This window comes from Gobius niger, assembly GCF_951799975.1.
Source record: "Gobius niger genome assembly, chromosome: 9".
Taxonomy (NCBI): Eukaryota; Metazoa; Chordata; class Actinopteri; order Gobiiformes; family Gobiidae; genus Gobius; species Gobius niger.
Window position 1 is genome coordinate 15,087,785 of NC_136860.1, and position 24,985 is coordinate 15,112,769.

The window sequence follows — 24,985 nt, forward strand, 5'->3', positions numbered from 1 at the left end:
CTCAAATTCAGTTAAGTTTCTGCTTTCTGTGGGGTTGGATACACTTCCAATGGCTACTAAACATAATCGTATAAGATGTTAATGATAAGGAAACCACAGAAACTATATAAATGCCACAAAATGAACAAAACATACCTCCCCAGGTATTAGTATGGACGCCAGGCTTCCCTGTTCATTTGTATGGGGATGGGTCCGGGAGCCATTGATTAACAAATGTGCACATTTGTAGGAACAGGCCTAGATAGTTTAAGGCATTCCTGCGATTATGCCATTTTGTAGTGGTGTCTGCACCTCCAGAAAGAAAAAAAAGTGTATATGTTTTTCTTTTTTAATGAACTTACCTCTTGAGCATAAATCGTTACAGTGAAAAGTCGCTAACGTTCGCTGCTGACCTTTAGCTTGAGCTGCTAAATGATCGATCACTTCCCCTCTCAGGTAATAATCCAAGCCATTTCCTCGCTTAATGTCAAATCCATGTTAAACAAAACTTACATTTAGGCCTATATTAAGCATATCCATAAACTGTGTCCGTTAACATCAAACTGTCACTTGAACTTGGTCGATTGTTATTGCAAAAATCCAATATTACCGGAGTTGATCGACCTTCTTTGCAAATGTAGTTAACTCATACTGTCGTGGACCTGGACTCATATGTGGACTGCTTTTTCCTTCCCGCAGATCACATGAGCTGGAGTCATGTGACCCGCGTCGAGGAGAAAGTAATGAGCCGCAGCCTGTGAAACCCATGCTGCTGTAAACAATCATGTGGAACACAAGTAGGGAGGATTAGTGAACGTGGTACAAAAGATTGTATGAAATAAATAACAAACAATACATTGTCCCTATTGCAGGATGCTACTGATAAGATATTTCCAATGCTCCGCCGCTGCACTATTCCCCGCACTAATTCATCTCACTTCCATTTATTTCACCCATTAAAAGTGAAACTCGGCGCAACGTTGGAAACTCTTTAGTCAAACAGTTTGCAGCTGGCTAGGCAACAGAACCCCACCAAGTTACATCCAGGGCCCCGCTGAGAGCCATATGAAGGAGCAACACAAGTGGCTGCTCCGCCTAATTAACAACACAATACGGGCTTGCTACGCCGGAGAGCTAAACTTATAGGGGGGGAAAACTCCAGCAGCAGTGCATCGTTGAATTTATTACATAACATAATTAAATCACTACATTGTAAATAATTAAAGTGTGTTTGATTTCAATTGGGGAGTTATATCCTCATTAGAACGTACACTGTTTTAAGCCTTTCGGCTGTTCCCATTGCAAGGCAAGGCAAGGCAAGTTTATTTGTAGAGCACAATTCATACACAAGGCAATTCAAAGTGCTTCACAGTTGCATAAATATAAGCCACAGCGCGCCATCTGCCTCAATGCCTCTGCACGCGACTCATTATTTGGATGACGATTTTTCATTTCTATTCAAGCGTTATTGTTTGTCACTAATGATAATCCAACTTGAGGACAAGTTTCTGGCAATTCTGGGTTGATTTGGCATGTTTTTTTTTGTTTGGTTTTTACAGCTTCGGGATTATCACCACAAATTGAACAGCTTCTGCTGCCGGGAGATGGAGCAAAAACAGAGACAGGTTGCAGACAGGTTTTGTAGAAAGGGTTTTGAGCCGTCATCTGTACTGTTTTGCTTCAGCACAGACACATGAGGCATCTTTGGGAACGCCCACACGGCCAAATGAAGATACAGAAGACATTGAGAGCAGCAAAGTGGTTCAATTGCCCATTTTTGTACATCAATACCAGAGAATGCTAAGCTAGCGACGAGCTAGCGGTTGTTGTCTTTTACTCTTTTCTTTGAGTGCTGAATGATAAAAGCTATCTATCGCCTCAACCGGCTTCATCAGCAACTAGCATAGAGTCTAAGCGCTATCAAAGTAAACCCCTTCTTACTAGATTGGTGAAAATACAGCCCTCTGTTAAAAGATCATTAGTTGCTGATGAAGCATCTTGAGGTGAGAGGCAAAACATCTCTTGTCAGCCATGAAAAACCTCTTCATGTCTGAGAACATACACATACACAAAACAAGGAAAACCAGAAAGTTCAGAACCACGGACAGCAACTGAACTGAATTGTTAAGTCGATAGAGTTTGGGCAGGAATGTCAAAAATTCACTATTGTTATTCACTATGTTATTGTCGATGCCCGAAGAGTTTCTGGCTACTAGCAAACGTTGTCCATAGATTAACATTGGCTAAAAACATCAAAAGTAGAGAAAAAACCTGTGGGACAACTCTGTTCACAGCGAATGCTACTGCTGGTAAATAAATCTAAACCTAAGTGTTGATGTGAACAATATCTCAAGTATTTTACATTTTTAAATCTCCATTACTTTATTATGGAAAACGTTATCAGTTTTTTTTAGGCTAGAAGAAAAATATTGTATGACTGCAATGGCTGCTATGAGAGAAAATGAGAGAAAACTGGGAAAACAAAATGTTTCAGCACCATGGACAGCTACCGAGCCAGCTGCTTTGCTTTGGATCATGGTGAAAATTGGAATGTTGAGTTAAGTCCAAATTACTGCTGCTCTCTGAATACAAATTAGTGACTAGCAGGCAAATATTTTATGTGAGGTTCATCACATACTTTTTTATGGCCAGCTATTAAATAGTTAACATTTTCTCCTCCTAACTTGTACTTTGATTGTATATTCTATGCCTTGTGTGATTGACAAATGACTTGGAATTTGCTTTTATTCCATTACAGGAAAATGGCTACATAACACAGTGAAATGACTAAGATGCCAAAGGTTAAAAAAGCATATACCAAGCAACGACAAAGGCGACATAATGAGCGGACATGGTGTGACCAGGGTCCGATTGGAATACATGGATCTTCTGGAGTGCTTTCACAGAGATTTGAGTATTGGGTTTTAAACACTTTGGTTAAACCTGGGTTCAACAAGGTTGAATGGAGTCATAGTGATCCAACTGTAAGTGTAACCCCTTAACCCCCACCTTAACTAAGAAGTGAAACAATTATGGCGATAAAAAGCCATTTTTTATTGAAAGCATGACGTGATCATTTCCAAAACACGTTCTTATGTGTAAAGAGAGAACATTTTACATGGCTTTACATGTGATTAATGCAACATACAATTTAATGCCATTTGTATTGGGATACCGTATTGTTTTTGTTTCCCCCGCAACCCCTACATCAGCTCTCTGAACTCAAACGTATAAGTAAACGCGCAGTTCGTACATGATAGTGCATAGATGTTCTTGTATTGTGTCTGTTTGTGGGGAGGTTTTCCAATGGTCCATCGGCTTGTTCCCATTTAGAATAATCAATGAGCCTTACTTAACACACACGACACGTGTGCTGTAACACACAGACTTAGGCTGTATATTGATGAATAAATCATCCGTGGGTTTATTGTGAGCACTTGTCCTCTCCAAAGTGGAGCGGCTCCAAACGCGCATACTCCGCTTAGAGCGCTGTGTCTTTGCATGGGGCTGGTTATCATCCTTAACCCGAGGTGGAGGCAGCTAAGCCCCCTGGGAGCCACGTCACTCCCCCTGGCATATTACCCACACTCCGCCGTGCGCGTCCAGCACAGCGCTACGGAGGACGACACGGCACTCAGCGCATCATCCTGTCCGTTCACGAAATGCTCTGCGAACTCAAGACAACTCCGGCGTTCCTCCTCGGTCCCGCACACCTCGGCGAGGAGGTGTTCGCGTACGGCAGTGGCATACAAGCGGGCTAAACACTACTCTGCAAACAAGTAACGAGCGAAGGTCATTCAAAGTGGAAAGAGTGGCGCGTCGAGTGGCCATGAGACGCAGCTGACGGAGCTCCACGAAGCGACAACATCTGCGAAGTTCGGGATTTACGGGGAGCGAGGAGCGCGCTTTTTCTGTGGATACTCGGAGGGACACTCGGATTCTTAAAAATGCCTGTGAGGAGAGGTCACGTTGCTCCACAAAACACTTTCCTGGGTCTCATTATCCGGAAATTCGAGGGTCAAAGTAAGTCCCCCCCGTTGTTATTGTTCCACTACAATATTGCAACGTGGCTTCGTGGGAATTTGCAGACAACTGTAATCTTTAGTCTTTGAATTATTGCATCAAGTTACAACTCTGCGCTGTCTGGTTAAGCACCCCCAGCTTGCTTCTGCGTCTGCCTCTATCAGCGCTGAAGCATCTGGGCATGGTTTATCATTAATTCAAGCCTCACTGCATGCCATGTCCTTTACTTATGAATGAATTTGGAACACTTTGGTCTTGCAGAAAGGTATTTTGTTACATCAAGGTCAGGAGAAATGTCCATGTCATTAATTGCATTGCTTGATTAGTAATTGGACTGCGGTCAATGGGCTCCACACTTTCCTTAACATAGCTTTGTTTTGTTTCTGTCTACTTCCAGATCGCAAATTCATCATAGCCAATGCCAGGGTGGAGAACTGTGCTATCATCTACTGCAACGATGGCTTTTGCGAAATGACCGGCTTCTCCAGACCGGACATCATGCAGAAGCCGTGCACCTGCGATTTCCTCCACGGAGAGCTCACGGATAAGGAAGCCATCAACCAGGTCAACCAGGCAGTGTCCGGATCGGAGGAGCGCAAAGTAGACATCGCCTACTACCGGAAGGACGGTGAGTGGGGAAAAAGCACCAACAAAAAGGTTTCAAGTGGAGCTGTCGGGGGTGCTGATGGGGGAAGATGGGAGCGGCGCTGGGTGTAGGTTGGTCCTCAGGGTGCCAGGAAATGTTCTCTTGAAAAGTGGGTGTCAGTGAGTGGATTTGGGGGGGGGGGAGAAGGAGCGTGGCTGAAAGTCAAACCTGCTTTGAACCAGGCTGCACAGTGACGCAACAGCAAATGGAACTTGCCGTGTAAAGGGAGGGTGGCAAGAAGAAAATCGTAAGGCAAGCAGTGCCCTCTGCAAACAGCAAAACAGTGCGGTTTCACAGGCATGTCCTGAAATGAATGTGATTGTTTTTTTTTTTTTCATTCAGCGATTCGTCAGCCTCCGAACGTTTTTACAATTTTCTCGACGACTTGAAAGTATGACAGAAAGCTGGCGGTATTTCCGTGTTCCCTCAGATGTTAATGTTCCTCCTGGACCTGTTTTAATAATGCTCTGAAATGACGCTTGATTTTAAAAGTGCATGTGACACACTAGACACATTTTTTGCTAAAACATAGTTCGCACAGCTATATTTAAGATTTTGCTAAATTACTCAGCTTTATTTAGTTTGACAATTTTTGCGATGTTTATAGTATAGAGTATTTTTGGCTATTGGGCCTGATAAATAATTATGTTCAGTAACTCTCCGTTGAGTTTCAGAAGTATTGATTGTTGTTTTTAAAAGTTTTTTATGTGTTTTTCTCGAATATTTGCCGGTCTGCTAGTACCCGGAAGTTGTGACGTCACACATAACAAACGTATGCCATCTGTATCTACATTTTTCACTCTTTTTAGTTGTTTTCGGGCAGAATATAAAGTTATTGATCACGCACAAGTAAAGTCAAGTCTTAATCGGGCCTATATGGTGTTGTCGTAGCTAGCGTTAGCATGTAGCATGATGCTTACATGATGATGCGAACATGAAGCATCATGTTACAATTCTCTCTTCTTTCTTCGTTATTTATGTATTTATGGGCTGTTGAACCACTTTTCTCCTCTTCATGTCTTTGTATCTTTATTGGGTAGAAAACTATATTCATAATTCAGTATTTGTCAAAGTAGTTTTGGCGTAATTATACAAAGTTTAGATTTTGCTCCTCTTTGTTTCCGCCTCAACTGCTTCAAACATGACATATTTGCGCGACTGCAGAGATGCCGTCTGTATCTGTGGAACTTTACCTCTATCTATGTCGCTTCCTGTCAATAGCTTAAAAAGCGAATTAAAAACGTTGTGCTCAACATTTCTTCATTAAAGTTGCTGCTTCACTGAAATAAAAATGATAATTTTGACTTACAACAGATGTTATCCATGTCATAAAAAGTACGCAAGATGGTAGTGAAAGGAGAAAGGTCCCAAACATTACAAAACAACATGATACTTCAATATAATATCATTCATGCACTTCTTTGGTCAAGACACGGCGTATCACTGAACACACGAGAGACACATGCATGTAAACACGCCACACCAGATTGTAACCATGGATGCTGTGCATTAGTTGTCCTGCTCTCAAATCCCTGTTTGTTTGTTTGTTTTTATACAGCACCAGTGACGCTGCACCTATTATTTTGATTCCAGCTGGGTTATTATTATCCCCCACCCCGCAGTCAATTTAGGTAGTTTTAATTTACAACGCACATGCTCATTATGAGGTCTGACCTTACTCATGACTTAAAGGGCACATCCACTGAATATTCATCTTCTCAGCTGATACCATCTCAAACCATATATACTCCTCTGGCTGCCTCTTCCATTCCATTCATCAACTTTCCTCACATCCTTGACAGCATTTAGTTAGCTGAATTATGATGTCATCTTGAACTTTTGGTCACACTTTCCTGAGCGCTTTTGCTTTTACTGGCTGTCGTTGACTGTTTCATAAAGTCCACTCTGTTTAAATTCACATCCAGTTCCTTCATATTGTGGTTCCCAACCTTTTTTATCTTAAGGGATTCATTTATTCTCTGAGTATGCCTAACTGGAGGATTCTACCAATATTTTAACAAAGTGAGCAACTAAACATAGATTATTCAGCATTTAGACGAGTGGTATGTTAAAAATGAAGCTAAAATTCTGTCAAAGTCAAACCTTTACTGAATATCATCATTAAAACTCACTTTTTGTAGAAAGTGATTCTACTCAATTTCACCTTCTTTTTTTGCTCTGAGGTCATTCCACCCTGCCTTCCCTTGTTGGGAAAGTCATATAAGGCGATATTCACTGTCGGAGTCGCGATTTGTGTCAGGTTCGACTGACTGAAAGACAGTTTTATCCACATTCGTCAGGAAGCTGAACTCTCCCCTTCCCTCCCTTTGCTGCTCCCAATTGTGCCCAATTCTTCTAAAAACTATTCTGTTTTTGCAACAAGGGTTTGGAGAGTGACGGAATTAGATAATGAATCACTCGCAGTTAGGGGCGGGGAAACGGCTCAGAACGAGTCCAGTGATGGTTTTAGGGGTTTTGAAACACTTTCGGGTTCTACCTATAAAGCTATTTAAAGTCTGAAAAGACTTTTATGCAGTCGATTATTACTGCCTTTGTACTATCTGATATTGCGACCATTCAAATGGCAGTGTGAAGGTGGACTATATTTTGGATGAACTGTGGCGGGAACTACCTGCTGTGGTGAACGGAACTAATGCTGAGACCAAGTAAAAGCTAATTAATTATGAATTTATGAACTACCAGAGTAATTATTTTCCTCCTGGGAGGAGGTTGAAGCAGCTGGACCTCTTATTTTTAAACCCAAGCAGTCAAAATTTCCCATTCAAGGCCAAGTCACGGAGCTAAACCAGATAAGGACTGAGGTTGTGTGGCTATATTATAAACACATTCATTTCAAGGACCATGCAAATAACTGCACACACATCCCCTCCCTAACCACGCCCCAATACTTCTGCGTCTGCTCTCATGACCTTTTCTCAACTCCCCTGCCGCCACCCTCCAGTCGACGAGCGGGCGCCCTAGAAAAAATCCCAACATGTGACCTTGTGTACAGTGTACTTCCCATGTCTTGATGTATGTGCTTTGCCTTGTGTAAGAAATGCACAGTAAAGTTGCCTTGCCTTCAGTGCTGCTTCCTTGTCCCCTAACACAAAAAGCCCAATAAGCTGGGGTGGAAAGTTGCCTAATTTGCGCTTAATTTGATAAAGAACTTCTCAAAAACAACGCTTCACTGCAGCGCTGCGGGAGAAAAAGGTCTTGTCGCACGGTGGCTGTCAGGAAACAACCTTTATGCCCATCTATAACTGCTCCACGTCACTAATCATGCAGCAGTTAGCTCGCCGAATGTATAAAATATTGAATAATGGCAGAACACCGGGTTTGTACCCTCCCCTCCTTCGCCAAGTGCTGAGTGTGCATCGACTCCCCCTTGATTCAAACGCATATCATCGGCCTCTCAACATACATCATACCTGTCGGTGTGACCAGAATGCAGAAATCTATCCCGGGTCTGCGCCTTTGCTTTTTATACCTGCCGCTTCATTGTATGAGGAGGAACCAAGAAGAATAGATTCACAGGTTGGGATCCTTGACAATGTGACAGACTGAGCGCACCAATTAAACTGGCTGGGTGCGTTTTCGATTTGAAACACGAGAAGAAGACTTTAAGATCAAAGTGAGATGTGGGAGAAGTTGTAATAATGTTGTTCATATTAAGAGTTATGCTTGTTCTAGCAGTAGAGATGGTATTAGTTGCTGTAGTAGTAGTCATAGTAGTAGTAGGGTTAAGGTAATATTGTCCATATATGGAAATTGACTTGGACTGGGTACCATTACATTTTTGTCAATATCGGTACTTAAACGATACTTGGCTACCTATACTCAAAAATTTGTCATTTAGAACCATAAAAAAGAAGAAGAATATGCACATTTACAATGTTGGATTCATCTCCAATGTTAAAGGGACCATACGGAGTTTAAAAAATTTAAAATTATGCATTTTCCTCCCTTACATGTTCCAGCAATGTCAGACCTGTTCATCACAACTGCCTTTAAAATCCTGCACTGTCACTCAAAAAGTTGTTACTTCGGGTCTGAATTGCCGTCATGCACGAGCTTAATATAGATGGTGCAGTTACACGTATGACCTGAGGTGGCAGTAGTGAGCATAAAATGGCCAACTTGCATCAAGAAATGTGTGTAAAAGTGGGGAATCATTTTGGAGAAAAAAATGGGGGATGGGGAATAAAACCAAGGCACTTCCTTTAATGCTGTCCCTGGACAATACCGGTATTTTTTAACTGTAACCAGCCCTAACGATGACCTTTTCTTAAGCCCGAATTGGCCTATTTTCCGGGTATATTTGGGGGGTAGGGGCCCATTTTGAGCGTTTAAACCCCTGCCCCTCTGTAGCTCTCAGCACGGCCCTGGCACGAAGACAAAGAAACATATGTTAGATTTGGACTGCTCTTATGTTATGTTCTCCTTGAGTAGCTGTATGCTTGTAGATTTCCAAAACATTCTTTAAACCAAGCTAGTCCTAAGCCTTGATAAATACTATTATCAAGCCTAGAAAGGGCAGTCACGTGTCTTCATAAAAAAAAAGTAATATTTTTTTCCATTTGAAAAGCTCTTTCCTCAAATCCTTCAATCTCATCCCCCGGCTTTAGCGTTACATTTTCCCATGGTCATTCATATGCGCGCCGGGCTCAGGCTCGCTACATGAATGGTGCGTTTCACAGACTGCGTGGCCTGAGTCACAGAGAATTAATGCGATGTTAGCTTCCAGTGGCACAAATCCTCCGACAGTCCACCTCCTGCCGCGATCACATGGCACGGTCAGCATGACATGGCCCTCAGTGCAATGTAGGACAGCGGCCACGGCTCATCCTTGGCACTATAGCTCCATAAAGGCATCCGTGCTAAAAACAGCCAGATATGAGAGGTTATGCAAAGTAAACGTTCAAATTGCCTCCGCTAAATGATTATCGTCTTCTGCTTCAGGTAAGGGGAGGCGCTGCAGGTCAAACTATTATATTTATTCATATATCTTTAATCTTGAGGTTTTGTATCAGTCTTTTATCATTTAGGCTTTTTCGTGGACATCTTCAGTTAAGTTGTTTTCCTCTATAGCAGCATCGTCGCGTCATGCAAGGGGGCGTGGCCTCACCCAGGGGGCAGGAAATATGTTTTGGGAAACACAATTTTTCACTCTTTTTAGCCATTTTCTGGCGGAACATAAACATATTCATCACACACAAACAAAATCAAGTATAAATCAGGTCCATATGGATGTTTGTTCAGCAGATTGTTCAGTAAAAGCAAAACGGCAGTCATAGCTAGCATTAGCATGTAGCATGCTGTTAACCTGAAGCATCATGTTAGCATTCTCTGTTATTTATGTAATTATGGGCTTTTGAACCACTTTGCTCCTCTCCATGTCTCCAAGTGGTTCAATATCCCTAACATGATGCTTCATGTTAGCATCATGCTACATGCTAGCTAACGCTAGCTCCAACTGCCGTTTTTTTTGTTTCTATTGAATAATCTGCTGTGAAAAACATCCATATGAACCCGATTTAGACTCGACTTTATTTCTGTGTGATAAATACGCTTAGAGTCCACCAGAAAACGGCTAAAAAGAGTGAAAACATACTTCCTCCACCCTCGGCGAAGCCACGCCCCCTTCTATGAAGCGATGATGTCTGTATCTGTATGGGAAATACCCAATCTTGTACCTAACAATATAACTATACCTAATTTATAAGGATTTGTTGATATCTAATGCCTAGCCTGATTAACCCTAAGAAAACAGTTTTTTTCCCCCACCAATAATAACAGGTTTATTCAAAGACTAAATCAACAAATCAATAAATTCCATCTGAAAACATATTTATCTAATATATAAACATATTACACTCATTTAAACCTGGCTATAATCCTAATTGTGAGTTTGTCTTCAAAACTAACAATTTGGTCGTTTAAACTCAAACCTGCCTTTAGTACTTCATGTACTCCGGGTACTCCGGCTTCTGCTATAAACATGTACAATAGGCCAGGATGAATGAGAGTGAATTTGAGAGTGCCCATGGGGGACGACGGATGGAAATTGGCCCAAGGCTACAATCCCGTGTGGCGTGTTCATTAACATGCACTGTCCCACTAAATAAACTGTAGTAAAATGTAGTTTTTGCAGCAAAATGTTCAAAATGTCTAAATAGAACTACCAAGGCTAAGGCGCCCACATGTACCTCAAAAAGACTAAATAAAGCCCAAGGACTTGTAAATTATAAATTGAATCGAGTGTGAATTTTTCATGGCGGGTTTGATTGGATTCTGGGCCGGTGGATACATGTTTAATCTGCCATCATCGACCTGTTTTCTTTTTTTTTCTCTTTTGGCTAATCAGGGAGAAAACAAGAGCCAGCTGCTCCACCTCCGAAATAGAGTGCTTCCAAAAAAACAACGCTGTGAGACAATTGCCCGAGACACTCGAGGGTTGGCTGGAGAGAGTCAGCAGGTCACACGAGTCATTTGGAAATCAAGGACAGAGATGGCCCGACCTGGTGGTGTGCGCTAGAGAGCTGACTGTTATTTGGATCATTTCAACTGCGATTGCGATTAGATTTGCGATCTGTGTTTTACATCCAGAAATGTGAAAGTGTCAGAACATAGAGGTCCAAACTACCGGGGGGGGAAAAAACGTACATGATTGTGATGAATTGCGCGGCCCTTGTGCGTTAAGTATGACTTGATTTGAATTCCAAAGTCGCTTTTCCCATAATTCTATCAAGAGAAGCCTCTTAACCCTCAATATCAGTTCAAAACATAATCCTTTATTATTTTTACCTCATTATGTAATACAATCACAATGAATTGTCCTCATTTTGTTATAAATTTGGAACCAACACAAAGTAAAAGTGTGTTACAGTGACAGGGGCACAGATGGTGGAGCGGGTCGTCACATGATGTCGGGGTTTCAAAGCCCAGCTCCTGCAGGTGCACACTGACCGACGTTGTGTCCTTGGGCAAGACACTTGACTCACTGTGCCTCCAGTGTTTGCGTACATTGGTGTATGAATGAGAGTGTGAGTGGTTCATTACTGTAAAGTGCTTTGAGTGCTTTATGTAGGTGGAAAAGCGCTGTATAATTTGAGACCATTTATCATTTAAGGTGAGACACTACAGGTGAATACGGAAACTTTCAAAATGTAGAGATATCCATTTGAAGCTTTTGTGTTTGATTAGTGGCATAAACATGAGAAAAAATAATGTAAAAGTTTATTTTGGTCATTTTTATGTTTTCATGTGGAAATAAGGCATTTTAAAGAGGCCAGATGAAAGTTGGTCATGTTATGCTCACTACTGCCACCTCAGGTCTTGAGGCGTAACTGCAGTCTCTATATTATAGAGACTATACAGAGTTTAAAAATGTTAAATGTTAAAATTAAGTATTTTCCTTCCCCTACATGTTTCAACAATGTCCTAATGTGTAGAATGAGCTCAGACCTGTTCACCACAACTGCCTCTAAAATCCTGCACTGTCACTCAAAAAGTTGTTAATTCGGGTCCGAAGTGCCGTCATGCGCGAGCTTAATATAGAAGGTGCAGTTACACGTATGACCTGAGGTGGCAGTAGTGAGCATAAAATGGCTAACTTGCATCTAGCCCCTTAAGGCTCGTGCATGACGGCACTTCGGACCAGAAGTAACTACCTTTTTAGTATTTTTTTTTTTACGTTTTAGTTGCAAAGACTTTTTCAGAGGGGCATTTTTGATATCTTGTTTAGTTTTAAAATATGTGTGTTTTCAAGTGGAAAAATCTGCAAAAAAAATTGTAATTTTGCCTCAACAAAATTCTATAAATCAGGTTAGGAATTAGATATTGAAAAATCCCTCGGAAAAAAAACCTTCAAAATATCGTTAAGTCCAAGACTGGAAAGGCAACTTCATTCAAACCGTGCATTTCCTACAACTCAATGCACTTACAATTTCCCAAATAAATCTATTGAATCAGTGACTAATTAAACACGTTGTGACATTTTTTTGTTTGTTTCCAGGTGAAGGTTTATAAGTTAAGAGACCGAATTGGCTCAAAATCTGAAAATTGAACAAATTGAGCTTTGCCCGCAGTGTCTCCCCCTTAACCCCGCCCACCTCTTCAAGCCCAAAAGAATGAGTAAAGTGGGCTGGAGTAATGACGACTCGTTTGGCTACACTAAAACCATAGTTGCAGTTCATTGTTAACCCAGGATGGGCAACACATTTATCATTTGATACTGTTTTAGATCATAAAAGTGTACAGTGCTTGAGTGTTTAGCTACAGGATTAGGCTCACGACCGATGTGGGAGCTGGTGGTTCTGCTGCCAGGGTGGAGATGGTGTTGATGAAGAGCGGTGTCAGCAGCACGGACCTGAAAGAGCAGATTATTGAGAATGTAGGCTGTGATGAAGATGATGGACAGGTAGCGCCAGGCATGCAATACTGTCTATGCTTTTACAACCCCTTAGCCGTGGCATTTTTGTGGTATATGATATAAACCAACTCATTATGAAATCGTCATTTTCAAACAACTCTAGATGTTGTTTTCCTGCCACATTGCCCAGGTGGTTGTGGTTGGATGAAGTTCAATCTAGTGACTGACAAGATTTCTCTTTTTTTTTTCTTTTTGCAAATGCTTGGACTCATTCACCATGTATCATTCCAGCTATGCAGCTCTTATTAGCATGCAGACACGTATTACAGTAATGAACACGGTTTGTCCTCTCCATCCCCCCACATTTGAAGAACGCGAATGCTTCGGATTCCGACCGGTGAGGCGACCAATTAGCACCACAGAAGTCGTATTACCTCTGCACCCTGGACTTGTTAATTTATGCAAATGAGTCATGTGCCACAACTTACCGCGGAACTCGTGTTGCTTAAGCCGCAAACGGACTCATTAGGACTTTATACTGGGATTGTGAAAGAAGGAGAGGGTCAGTTTATGTTCACATCGACATTGTTTTTTTGTTTTTTTTTGCGGAGACTCTTTCAACCTTCTGATTTGTTAATTGCCTTAAGAATCAAAACGATAAAACCATAGCACAGCTTTCTCATTATGTTTTTTGTAATGTATGTTTACCTCGTTTCCATAGACACTTATGGGTCATGTTTATAAAATATTCACATACAAATCTTACATCTTTAAACACCGACTTTATGTCAAGTAAAACGTTTTAGATCTTATCTAGGTCATGGAGTGTTCCAACAACAAGAAATCCAACCTGAACTATAGGGCGATGCCTATGGTATTGTATAGTATTGAATAGCATGGCTGCTTTGTGCTACAGTACACTGTGCTCTATGGTTTTGTTATTGCTAAACCATCCAGAGACTTGTTTCCATCCACGATAAGTAGTGCGCCCTACTGCACATTCAGAACTCCTTCTCCTCCGAGGTGCATCCAAACGTCATGTTGTAAATGTTTAAAGCGTGGCAGATGAGAGTTGCACAAACCCTGCTCAACATAATCGCGGCCCGGGCTCCTCACAATCCTCCCTGGTGCGCGTCAAGCTCACACTACTCCTAATACTCCTCACAGGAATCTGGAGTGAGCCAGTGCTCATGAATAAAGATGTCAGCTCTGACAGTGCGGTGACTGGGAATGAGCAGCTTACAGAGTAAATGCATTAAACTAGTATGGAGGGAGGACACAATCCGCTCTGTGCTCCAGCTATAGGCCAATGAAAGATTCATGCCTGATCTGGCGCGATGGCCCTATTGATTCAAGTCTGTCTTCAAATGGAAGCTGATGGCCTGGAAGGGGACGGGTTCCTCGTCTCCTCCACGTCTCCTCGTCTCCTTGGCGTTTTTGAAGCCGTCACTTCTCATGCAAATCAAATAATCCGTCCTATTAAAGCTCTCAGAAACGCCATATCTACAGAGGTGGCGTGGCATGAAGCAGCATTAACCGTCTACTCCTGTGTCTTAGGCGCATTTGCGGGAAGTAATTGCAATCCGCCAGGGCTAGATTTCTATTTGTTTTTCCTCCCCATCAAGCAAGGTCAGGATTTTAGAGAGCCATGTGACATGAAAGGCAACAAAGCTCTGGCTCTTTGCACTGAAAAGGCAAAAAGTTAAGCTGCTTACGCCTATGCTTAGAAATTAAAGTAGTGGAACAATAGGGTCTGCTCTGGAGCGCGCCGCGGCCGCCTGCAGCACAAGTGTTTGCTTTTCATTTGCCGGTGTACTCCCCTCCGCTGAACCACGAAAAGGTACCCCACACATGCACCCCCCCGCCCCTCCAACATACATAATCAATGAGATAAATGCTCCGCCATGATGGCTTTGTAAAGCTATCCTATTCCGCGGGGTGTAATAATACTTTGTACTTCAATGAGTCTTAACAATGGGAAGCTGACACCGTGCAGCAGGCAGAAGTTAAATGGATAATGGCTACATAACAGCGGCAGCTTAGCAGAGAGCGCTGAATGATCCGGGACATGTGGCATGCGTGGGTGCCGGGTTTCATAGGTGACTCCCCGCCGAGGGGACGGAGGGGACGCGCGCACCCCCTGCCAAGCGCCCTGTGGTTGGATGTTACTGACGTATCGGATCTTCAGGACGACTATTTAATGGCTCTTAGCGGTGAAAGAGACCGATCCTATTCACTGGAGAGAGCAGAGATCATGAGTTAAAGGGTCAAAAAAACAGTCCTGCCACTTTCACTCACAACAACAACAAAGAGCTACTTATGGTTTGACGATACTTGTGCCATTATTAGGCTTCTTCAGTTGATTTCACGCCACAACCACAGATTTTCCTGGTACTGTATCAGCCAGTACCTAAACCACTTCACCAATCCTATACCTTTTTCTGATTATCTACCCACAGATCTGAGCCACCGCTGTTTATTGCATGTGCCTATTATGCTAATGCTAATGCTAACGCCCAGAGCAGATTAAAACTGACTGATTGAGGTTATACATGATCTGAAAAATCTACAATCACAGAGAAAGCATTCATGCCATCTCTTTAATGCCTTTACTTCAAGGAGAACTAAGTAACTTTTGCCCCGAGAGGCCATAAGTGGCACTGCAGGTGTCATTGCATGTTGCAGTTTTTTTTTTACTGAAAAGACAAATGGAGAGATGGAAATTGTACATGGTGCTACAACCCAATTATACAATGGAGCTCAAACTTTGCTGTAAATCCTGCTAAAGTAGCGCTAGCCCACAGTTAGCTTTAGTCTTTTAGCTTCGTCTGATCGTGATAAACCAAATAACAATGTTTAGCAAAATGTTCATCAACAAACCGAAATCTGTAGACAGAATACAGTCAGGACTGTCTGTCCGCCATGTCGTAAACCTCAGTAATGCGAGTCAAAAGTAATTTTGTAAACAGCTGAGAGCAGCGAAGGAGATATTTTCTTTTCCATTAGTGTGTATTGGGGCTACCGGGTCGGAGGCAGAGAAAGATGCAACTGGGGTTTTCTGGCCAGAAACTCCAGAGGCAGGTGAAAGGCCCCCCAATCATCCCATTAACACTCATATTACCCTCAGAGTGACTATGAAAAGCATTTATAAGGTTAAAAAAAGTTACTAAGTTCTGCTTTAACGTTTAGAGTGGAGGAAGGAATTTGGCAGAATCAAACAGAGACTTTATTACATTTATATTCACACCCCGTGCTAGTGGACCTAAATATCGGATCGGATCGAAAAATGCGATGCTTATTTTATGAGGTTTTGTTTGCTAGCTAGCGGGATGATTCAAGGAAACAACCACAAAAACACTGTCTTGCAACATCTCCACTGTAGTAGCTCTGTCTTGACCTTCATCATCTCCATTTTTGTGAGAGTTTTTTAATATGTAATTCCTTGCCCAATTCATTCAACATTTAACTGCTAAAAAGAATGTGAAATATGTGAAATAATATTTTTTTTCCAATACTTATCTCAGTAATCTACAGCAAAAGTTTCAAATTCATATCTCTAAAGTATTCATATTTTCCTTATTCACCTGCAGTGTCTCGTCTTACACTAAACACTTCGCTGTATTTGCCCAAATGTTTGCAGGCATCAGTTGTTTGCAAGCATCAGTTCCACTCATCAATCTTATAGAAAGCCTCTGGGGGGAGTTTCTTGGAAAGGAGTTGGGAGCTGGCTTGTTAAAAAAGCGATTCAACTTTAGTAATCCTTTAGATCGACTCTTTGAAACGAACTGATGCTAAGATTCAGCTCTCGTAAGTCCCACTGCTACAGGGGTGAAGCGGAGGAGGACGAGGAGAGGGGTGGTGGTTGGGGTGGGGGGGTGATGATAGAAGGAGAGGTGTGTGCCGGGACACTCGGATGAGCAGCCTTCAAAGGGGCATATCTATATTTTATCACAGGCCGGCCTCTGCAGTGCCTCAGTGTGAGGTGACTGAACATACACACACACACACACACACACACACACACACACACACACACACACACAAACACATTTCCCTCATCGGGTTTCCTTTGCCGCGAGACAAAACAGCGTATCCACAAACTATAGGAATCACCTGCAGTGGAAGACCAAGCCCCCGGGTGTTACACGAGGGACTGGAGACTACAGGCCCAACATTTCCAGTTCACTTATCGCATATGCAGCATAAAGGCAGAGAGTGTAGCTGTTTTGTTGGTTCATAAAAGATAATATAATGAAATGTAGGTTCCTTAAGCTGCTCCAGAACAAGTTTGTGGATGTAAACATACCCGTGGCTTCAGAATATCCATATTCAGTCTGAACATTGTTCAACATTGGAACTAAGTTAAAGCAGTACTAAGTAACTCTCCCCCCTAGAGGCCATAAGCGCAACTGCAGGTGTAGTAGCAAGTCACGATTTTTTAACGTATTAATTGTCTTGGAGAGTAAATACTACGCTGACAGGAAAGGCGAAGGGAGAGAGGGTTACTGTGCAACCAATTATACAATGGAAATATTTTTTTTCACTCAAACCTGGCTGTAAATACTGTTTAAAGTGACATTAGCCCGCAGTTAGCTTTGCACGTTAGCATGTTAGCTTCTTCTTCGTGATTTCATTAGTGTGTATTGCTTTCTCCGCACCGGGGGCAGTCAAGTTGCAAACATGGTTTTCTGGTCAGAGACACCAGGGAGAGATGAAAGACCCTCCAATCATCCCATAAACACTTGTATTACCCCCACAGGGACTACGAAAAGGATTTATTAAGGTAAACATGTTACTTAGTACTGCTTTAACAAATGACCCCGGACAAAATACCCTTAAAGATGCACAATGCAACTTTTGATGTAAAAAAAAAAAAAAAAAAGTTCATATTGGTGTGTATTTGACCTTTAAGTGACCCACTGGCTGTATGGAAGGTTAGCTTAGCGCCTTTGTTTTCCAGTGGCTTCAAGTTTTTTTTTTTTTTTACGGTTTTCTGTACACATTTATTCTTATTTTTAACTTACCATAATGCAATGTTCGCTGTGTTTCAACCCACTCGCGCATCTTTGAGTAACCTTTGAGTCTTCCCCAGTGGTTATACTATTATTGGATTTGTTCTTATGAATATGGATTTGTGACATGTCCGCTCTAAATGTATTTCAATAATTTTTGTTCATATGCAAATTGCGTAAAGGACCCCAGGGAGAGTAGCTGTCAAGATTACGGCAGCTAATGGGGATCTACATGATAAACAAATAAACAAATACTAAGCAGCGGCTCACTATAAGAGTTTCTACGTATACAGGAAATGCTTTCCTTACCTCCCGATCTCACGGGCTGTTTTTTTTTTTTTTTTCCTGCAACGAAGGAGAGCGAGAGGAGGGTGGTGGGAGGGGCTTACGGTTAGATTGCGTGAAAACCAGGGCGTGAACCTGTGAATGTTTTGTTTCAGCTGCATCTTCTAACAAAGTAAAGGTAGTGATAAAGATGAGTTTGACATTATAGATATTAATTCATAGCCCTAATTTAGTCTAATTTATAGCCTAAGATTGACCCTTGGGGAGTACAGTATATCTTCCTGTGAGCGTGTGCTTCCATTGCTAACCAGGAAGTACCCGCCTATAGCCATTGGCTGTCATGAGGGAGTAGCAGATGGGGGCTGGGGGACCACGCTGAAGCCCATAACAATACGAGTCTTGATTTCCATTGAGGAGGAATGTTCATCCACAGGCTATTTTCATCTCGCCCCCAACGCGCTAATCTAATATTCCTCTCTGCACCATCTGTGTTTTGGTTCTGTTTTCCCGGCCATGCGCACGCCTTCTTAACCGAGAGACACCGACATACACCATTCTTTAGCGCACATGTTGAATCCTCTAATGCGTAAGAAAAAGGCCACTATAGAGTTGTGATGTTGATTGGAGATGAAATTAGGCCAGGCCGTGAGCGGGATATGGCCACGGGGAGGCCAGCGCTTAACAAAGGGTTACAGCCCCTCCTGATTGGCTATGCCCCAGTAGCGTTAGCTTAAGCAGAATAGCCCTGGACGAGAGGCATGTCAGATTATATTAGACAAGACCACTACCAGGCAATAGGATGTGGTGGAATTGTAGACTCTCCAGCTAGTACATTTCGCATGGGATAAAAGAGAGAAAAAAAAATGACATCACGTTTGTGGATTAATACTGAGGTCAAGAGAAGTCCGCTGGAACGCTAGGGTTTTTCAGAAATTGCATTATGGTAGAGAGTGTTGAGAGTTGGTTGTTTATGTTAACATTATTATTTTACTTTTTAGGTTCTCAAAGCAATTAAACAATCAGAAAGTAGAACAAGCTCCACACTTATAGCTGACTAATAGAGACATGACTGCCAGTTGTCTTTTATATACTAGATATTATAGTTCTTCTCAAAAAATATTGTGGACCCATCGGCATCAATGGCGACTTTCAGTGATCACATGGTTTCATTTGACAGATTGACAAGACACTAAACGCCATTGACTGCACCAAAGCCCCAACTGATTCAACTCATTTTTTCAAAACTGTGACAGTTTTGTCAAACCAAGGGATGTCACAATAAATAAAAAAAGTGGAGTCACAATAAAAGTGAGGGAAAATAATTTGATTTTGCAATTATTCGCAATTATCTCAATTAAGAAAGAAAATAACGAGAATTTCTCAAATCCTTTACAGTGCTGTTTAAATGTTCACAACCAAGAAACAAGACATATTTATATTTATTTAAAGCAGTACTAAGTAACTCTTCCCCCTAGAGGCCATAAGCGCAACTGCAGGTGTTGTAGCAAGTTGCGATTTTTTAACATATTAAGTGTCCGCGCAAGTAAATACTACCCTGACAGAAAAGGCGAAGGGAGAGAGGGATATTGTACATCCAATTACACAATGGAAATATTTTTTTTCACTCAAACTTGGCTGTAAATACTAGCTTCTTCTTCGTGATTCTATTAGTGTGTATTGGTTGCTACGGCCCGGTGGCAGTCAAGTTGCAATTGCGGGTTTTTGACCAGAGACATCAGGGGGAGATGAAAGACCCTCCAATCATCCCATTAACACTTGTATTACCCCCAGAGGGACTACGAAAAGGTCTTAAGGTAAAGAAGTTACTTAGTACTGCTTTAAGGGTTGTTTTAATTAAAAGCCTTTTGAATATCCAACCATCTTTTATTTTTGTGCTTTAACCCCTATGTAAAAATAATAATATTTATTATTATGAATTTAAAATTATAAATAGACTATAAAATGTTATAATTATCCATTTTTAAAAGAAGCAAATTGTTGTGACTGTGTTCATAAGGTTTTGATATCCCCTCTGATATGTTGAACCTTTTAGCTGATTCCCATGTGCTTGCACAGTTTCACTTTCATTTATCTTTTGGGACTCTTCCCTTGGCAACATCATTATCCATTTTATCCATCATGAAAATAGATAATATTTGCTCTCTGCACGTTGGATTATTGAACCTGCCGCTGACTTCTTGTGTTTTGGGGGGGATTTAACACTGGAAGCTGTTTTTGTGTGGGTCTTTTTTGGCTTTTAGAAATGTAGATACTGTATTTCATTCACGTTGGTATTTTAATGGGAAACTTCTACAATACAGTACGCGTGCATGCCTTCACTATGCATGTATAATATATGACATGTTTGACGTGTGCTGGTTCCTTCCTTCACCTCACTTTGACCCTGTTGTAATTGCAGAAGATGACTTGATTAAGCATCGAGATTTTTTGAATAATTGACGATGGAAACCGAGTGAAATTTCCATCAAGGGAAGGCAGGCTGTACTGTACGCTGGTGCAGGCAGGTCTGAGTAACGCTTCTGAGCTCCCGGCACAAAAACGGCAATAAAGGTCAAAGAATTAATGGGTGCGCACACATGAGCAAAAAAAAAAAAAAGAAGGAAAAACAAACAAACATTGGCATTGACGGTAACCATGTCCAGCAGCAATGGAGTATGTTTACATTGCTGCGTGTATTGTATGTTGGACAGTGGTTAAAGGAAGCACCCGAATGGTCAGAGAAATGGACAAATAGACATAGTACATACTGTATGTATAGTATAGTCAACAGTAATTCCATTGTTGATTATTTTTCTTGTATGCTGAAGCACCCTTTTTTATACTTTATTTCATATGCTACTCTTTAGCTACAATAAAGGATCTCCTTCCTCCTTTAAAGTATAAAGTGGAAACCCTCATTCTCTCTTTCTCTTTAAAGTTGATTGGAGATGTTGACTTAACGCAGGCAAACATGACATTCTTAAAAGGCTAGGTCCTCATCCAAATCCATTCTTTGACATGGTTCTTTTGGGACTCTTCCTTTCAAGTAGTTCAAAGTTCAACCCTCGTTATTTGATCATTTGCTCCATACTCAGCTGCCTTGGGGTAAACTGACCCATGAGAACCACTCACTGCATAAACAAAGCCAAGATGGGTGAAGTCTCTTGCCCAAGGACACAACAACAGTCTGGATTCCAAGTATAAGCCACAACTGAGCCACAGTTGTAACTGTGTTGAAATATCACTGTGGCTTATAATTCTCTGAGGTGAACTACCCCTGTCTTCGAAGCATAGTGTTATTAAATAGTTGCAGCCTTTGTAATTTGCAAATCGCAACAAAAATTCAGATTTCAACTCGGTTCCAGTTCATCAGCCCTGTGTGGCGAAACAACTCATAACAAAAAAGCCCGGGTTATCTTTGTTTTCCTTGTTATTAAAACTCCGTAGCTGTTCGGAAACCAATATTCTTCGCAATAAAAGCGGCTGACAGATTTTTCATAATGGGGCCGAGGCCGCGACTGCCAATCTCGCCGTCTCCAGGGGGCGGCGTGCACGTCTGAAAGTGATCCCTCATACGTGGAGAGTTATTGCAATTGAAATTACAAATTATGTTTTTGAGGTTTTAGATGAAGTGGATACAGAGAATGACAGATTGTGATAAATTAGCATGAGCTGGGTGAGCGTGGTGTGTTGAAGTCATTGCATCATGCACATTTTGATGGAATGGGGAAACAACGCACTGGCACAAGGTCGTTTTTCTATCTTTATATTACAGCTGCTCCTATACGTTGTCATAGATTCAGCTGCATTACCATATGTATGTGTAAGAACAGGATATCACATGTGTCTTCATGTGGAACAGCTCATTATTTATCAACCACTGCTTTAAGTGTTATGGTTTCTTTCATCCTGCTGGTTGTGGTTCACTAATGCCAACTCAAGCAAAAATAACGAGCAGATGCAACGTTGGCACACATTTCAAACCAAACTGTATCTTCCTTGCAAATTATTTAGTTTTTGGAAAAGTTTTGAAGTAGATATTGCTGAATTGCACAGCTCATCCACTGGTTTTCATAGATTTAGTGCCTTTTTTTGGGGGGGTTCAAATTGAAAAAGGGATAGTTTAGTTTGAATAGTTTTCATTCATAACTTTTTAACACATTCCTGATAGTGTTATTCGTGGTGGGGTTGAGTAAGTGCTTTATCTGTCATTATACAACCGTACGACGAAATTGTGTTCAGGTGTTAGTCCTGAGCCGCATTTTGGAGGTTTGGGAAACCAGAGTACTGCCTTCAGTGCTCCTCTGATCCTCTTCCTCCTGCGCAGCTCCCTCTGCTCCACGACAGTCTTTCACCATCTTCTGGGAAGAGCTTAGCAGTAAATCTGTTTTATTCTCCAGTGAATGTCCAGTAGCCAGAACACTAGGGATAGAAGAAGGCTTGTGTGACTTTGCTGTGAGTCTTGCCTGGATACCTCCTCATTTGTCCCTTTTTTGTTTCCTGTCGCGCCTCTCGTGATGCCTCCACTGTGCTTTAGGTGTGGGGGGCTCTTGGTGCCTCTTCAGTGTTTCAGAGGAAGGAATGTGTAGGTCTCAAATGTCTTTAGCTCATAAGCTAGCTGTTTGTTTACTTTTAAAAATATGCATTCTTCAGGACCATTATGGACTCTCTACAATTAAAAAAAAGCACAAAAACACAGCAAAGATGTACAAAAACATCCAGCAAAACAGTGCAGAACACAAAAACTACAAATGCTGTTTGCAGAAAAAGGCACAAAAAAACCACACAAAGAAACAAAGCTGTAGCAAGAGAGAGAGAGTTGCTGCTTGTTTACACGTCGCTATGACACAGTGATGTTTAACTACTATATGACCTACTGACCCTAGTGTCAGTGAACACAATATCCTGGCCCATACAAGAAGGTAAAGTAGATTTCGCGCCCAATACAAATAAAATCACTATTGGCTGTATGGTCATAAATAGTAACTTTTTTTTTTTTTTTTTTTACATACTGAAATCTATTTTCTTGGTTCTGACATCCTTGTGCATTTATTTTTTGATTTTGTTATTGTGTGCAAAAATAGCTGTAGTAGTGCACAGAGGAAAGCTATTTTTGGAAGGCGCACTCCTCATTTGTGTCGTGGTGGCTGAGGCTATAGAGAGAGAGGGCGAGGGCTACGAAGTGCCCAGATGCTGCATTCAAGATTTCTCAGATCACAACGTCCACATGTCCATGGGGCAAACAGATGCATGTGTCAGGGCTTGTGAAACTAAAGGAGCATGTTCATGGTCCGTTTGAGACTGAAAGCTTATATTTGATTCTTGCCACAGTAAAGCAAATGCCCGTTGCTTTGCTGAGTTTATATGCTGGATGCTTTTCCTTTTGCAACCAGGCAAATGTGACTGCAGAAGAAAATGTCGGCGTCTTGACCAAGGACGCTAAGCACTGTTATGTGGATTAAGCCAGCCACCTTTTAATTGGTTAAAAGGCTTGTACTTCTCTTGTAAGGAGCCGAATTATCTTACTTTTGCAAAAATGTGCATGTTTTCTGCTTTTTTGCTTCACTTAAAGAGAACTGATTAACTTTAATTGTCCGTGAGAGTAAACTCTACGCTGAGAAAAGACAAAGGGAGAGATGGACTCCTGATCGTGATGAACCAAATAACAACGTTTTGCAAAATGTTCGTCAACAAACTAAAAGCTGTAGGCAGAATACAGTCAGGACTTACCTGTACCATGTCATAACCGTCAGAACTGTCCTCCACTTTGTCCATTAAAACATCACCAATTCTGAGCAGTTATGAGCTCAACGTGTGTTCAGTACACTTTTTCTTGCCTTTTTTTTTTTCAAATTTCCAACTACTATACTTCAGGGCAATTAAAAATCTTGACCAATAAAGTCCTTGCTCGTGAACTGTTTATCTACAAATAAATTGTTGCAGAACATCATTGTTGATCTGTACAAAGTTTTGTTTTCTAATCCAGAATTACGCCTGATAAATCCAATTTCAACGCCTGTACTTTCCTCTACAGACTGCATAGCACCGCCTTGAAGAAGCCGAGGAGCAGATGCACATGACAGTTGTTCCAGTCAAAGGTCGAACTTGGTGATGTCACGGAGAGGCCTGCTGGTCACGTGACTCACTGCTTTGGCCAATATGGCACACTGTCCTCTCTCATTCACAATAAGATCATAGTCACTTTGACTAAATTTAGCACTCGTAGGTAGGCTATAAATTCAAAAGTACACCGGGCCGGGCGTTGCGCAGACAGTGACGTAAGCCGGCGGATGTAAGGATCCCTCTCTTTGAAGCATTTTGGTAAAGGTGACATTCAGCGGGAGGCCACATGAGAGGGGACCCCCGCGGATCAGCCTTTCACCGCCACCATTGTCTCCATCTGGTAGATCGAGGTTCACCATCCCTCTTTGCTTCTGCTGCTTTGGCTTTCCAGAACTTATGAGGCAAACAAGTGGGTTTCATAAGGTGCTCATAACGCTAAATCAGCTTCTTCCAGCTTTGTGCCGTGTAGTAATGCTGTTGTTGGAGTTGTGTTTTGTTTGTGAAATACTGCCTGAAGTGCTCATCTTTGTCTTATAAACTCCATAAAACTTCGCCCGGTCCTTCCAGCGCTGAAATTGCCTTTACTTGTTTATAGCTCGCTGC

General features: G+C 41.7%; 1 protein-coding gene across 1 annotated transcript in view; it reads left to right on the forward strand.

Annotated features, from left to right (window-relative positions):
* The first annotated feature begins 3,461 nt into the window (after positions 1-3,461).
* kcnh7 (potassium voltage-gated channel subfamily H member 7) overlaps positions 3,462-24,985 on the forward strand; it is a 99,355-nt gene continuing 77,831 nt past the window's right edge. The window contains exons 1-2 of the mRNA XM_079563010.1: positions 3,462-4,002; positions 4,400-4,630. Coding sequence (XP_079419136.1) covers positions 3,927-4,002; positions 4,400-4,630 — 307 coding nt within the window. The 5' untranslated portion in view covers positions 3,462-3,926. The remainder of the gene's footprint in view (positions 4,003-4,399; positions 4,631-24,985) is intronic.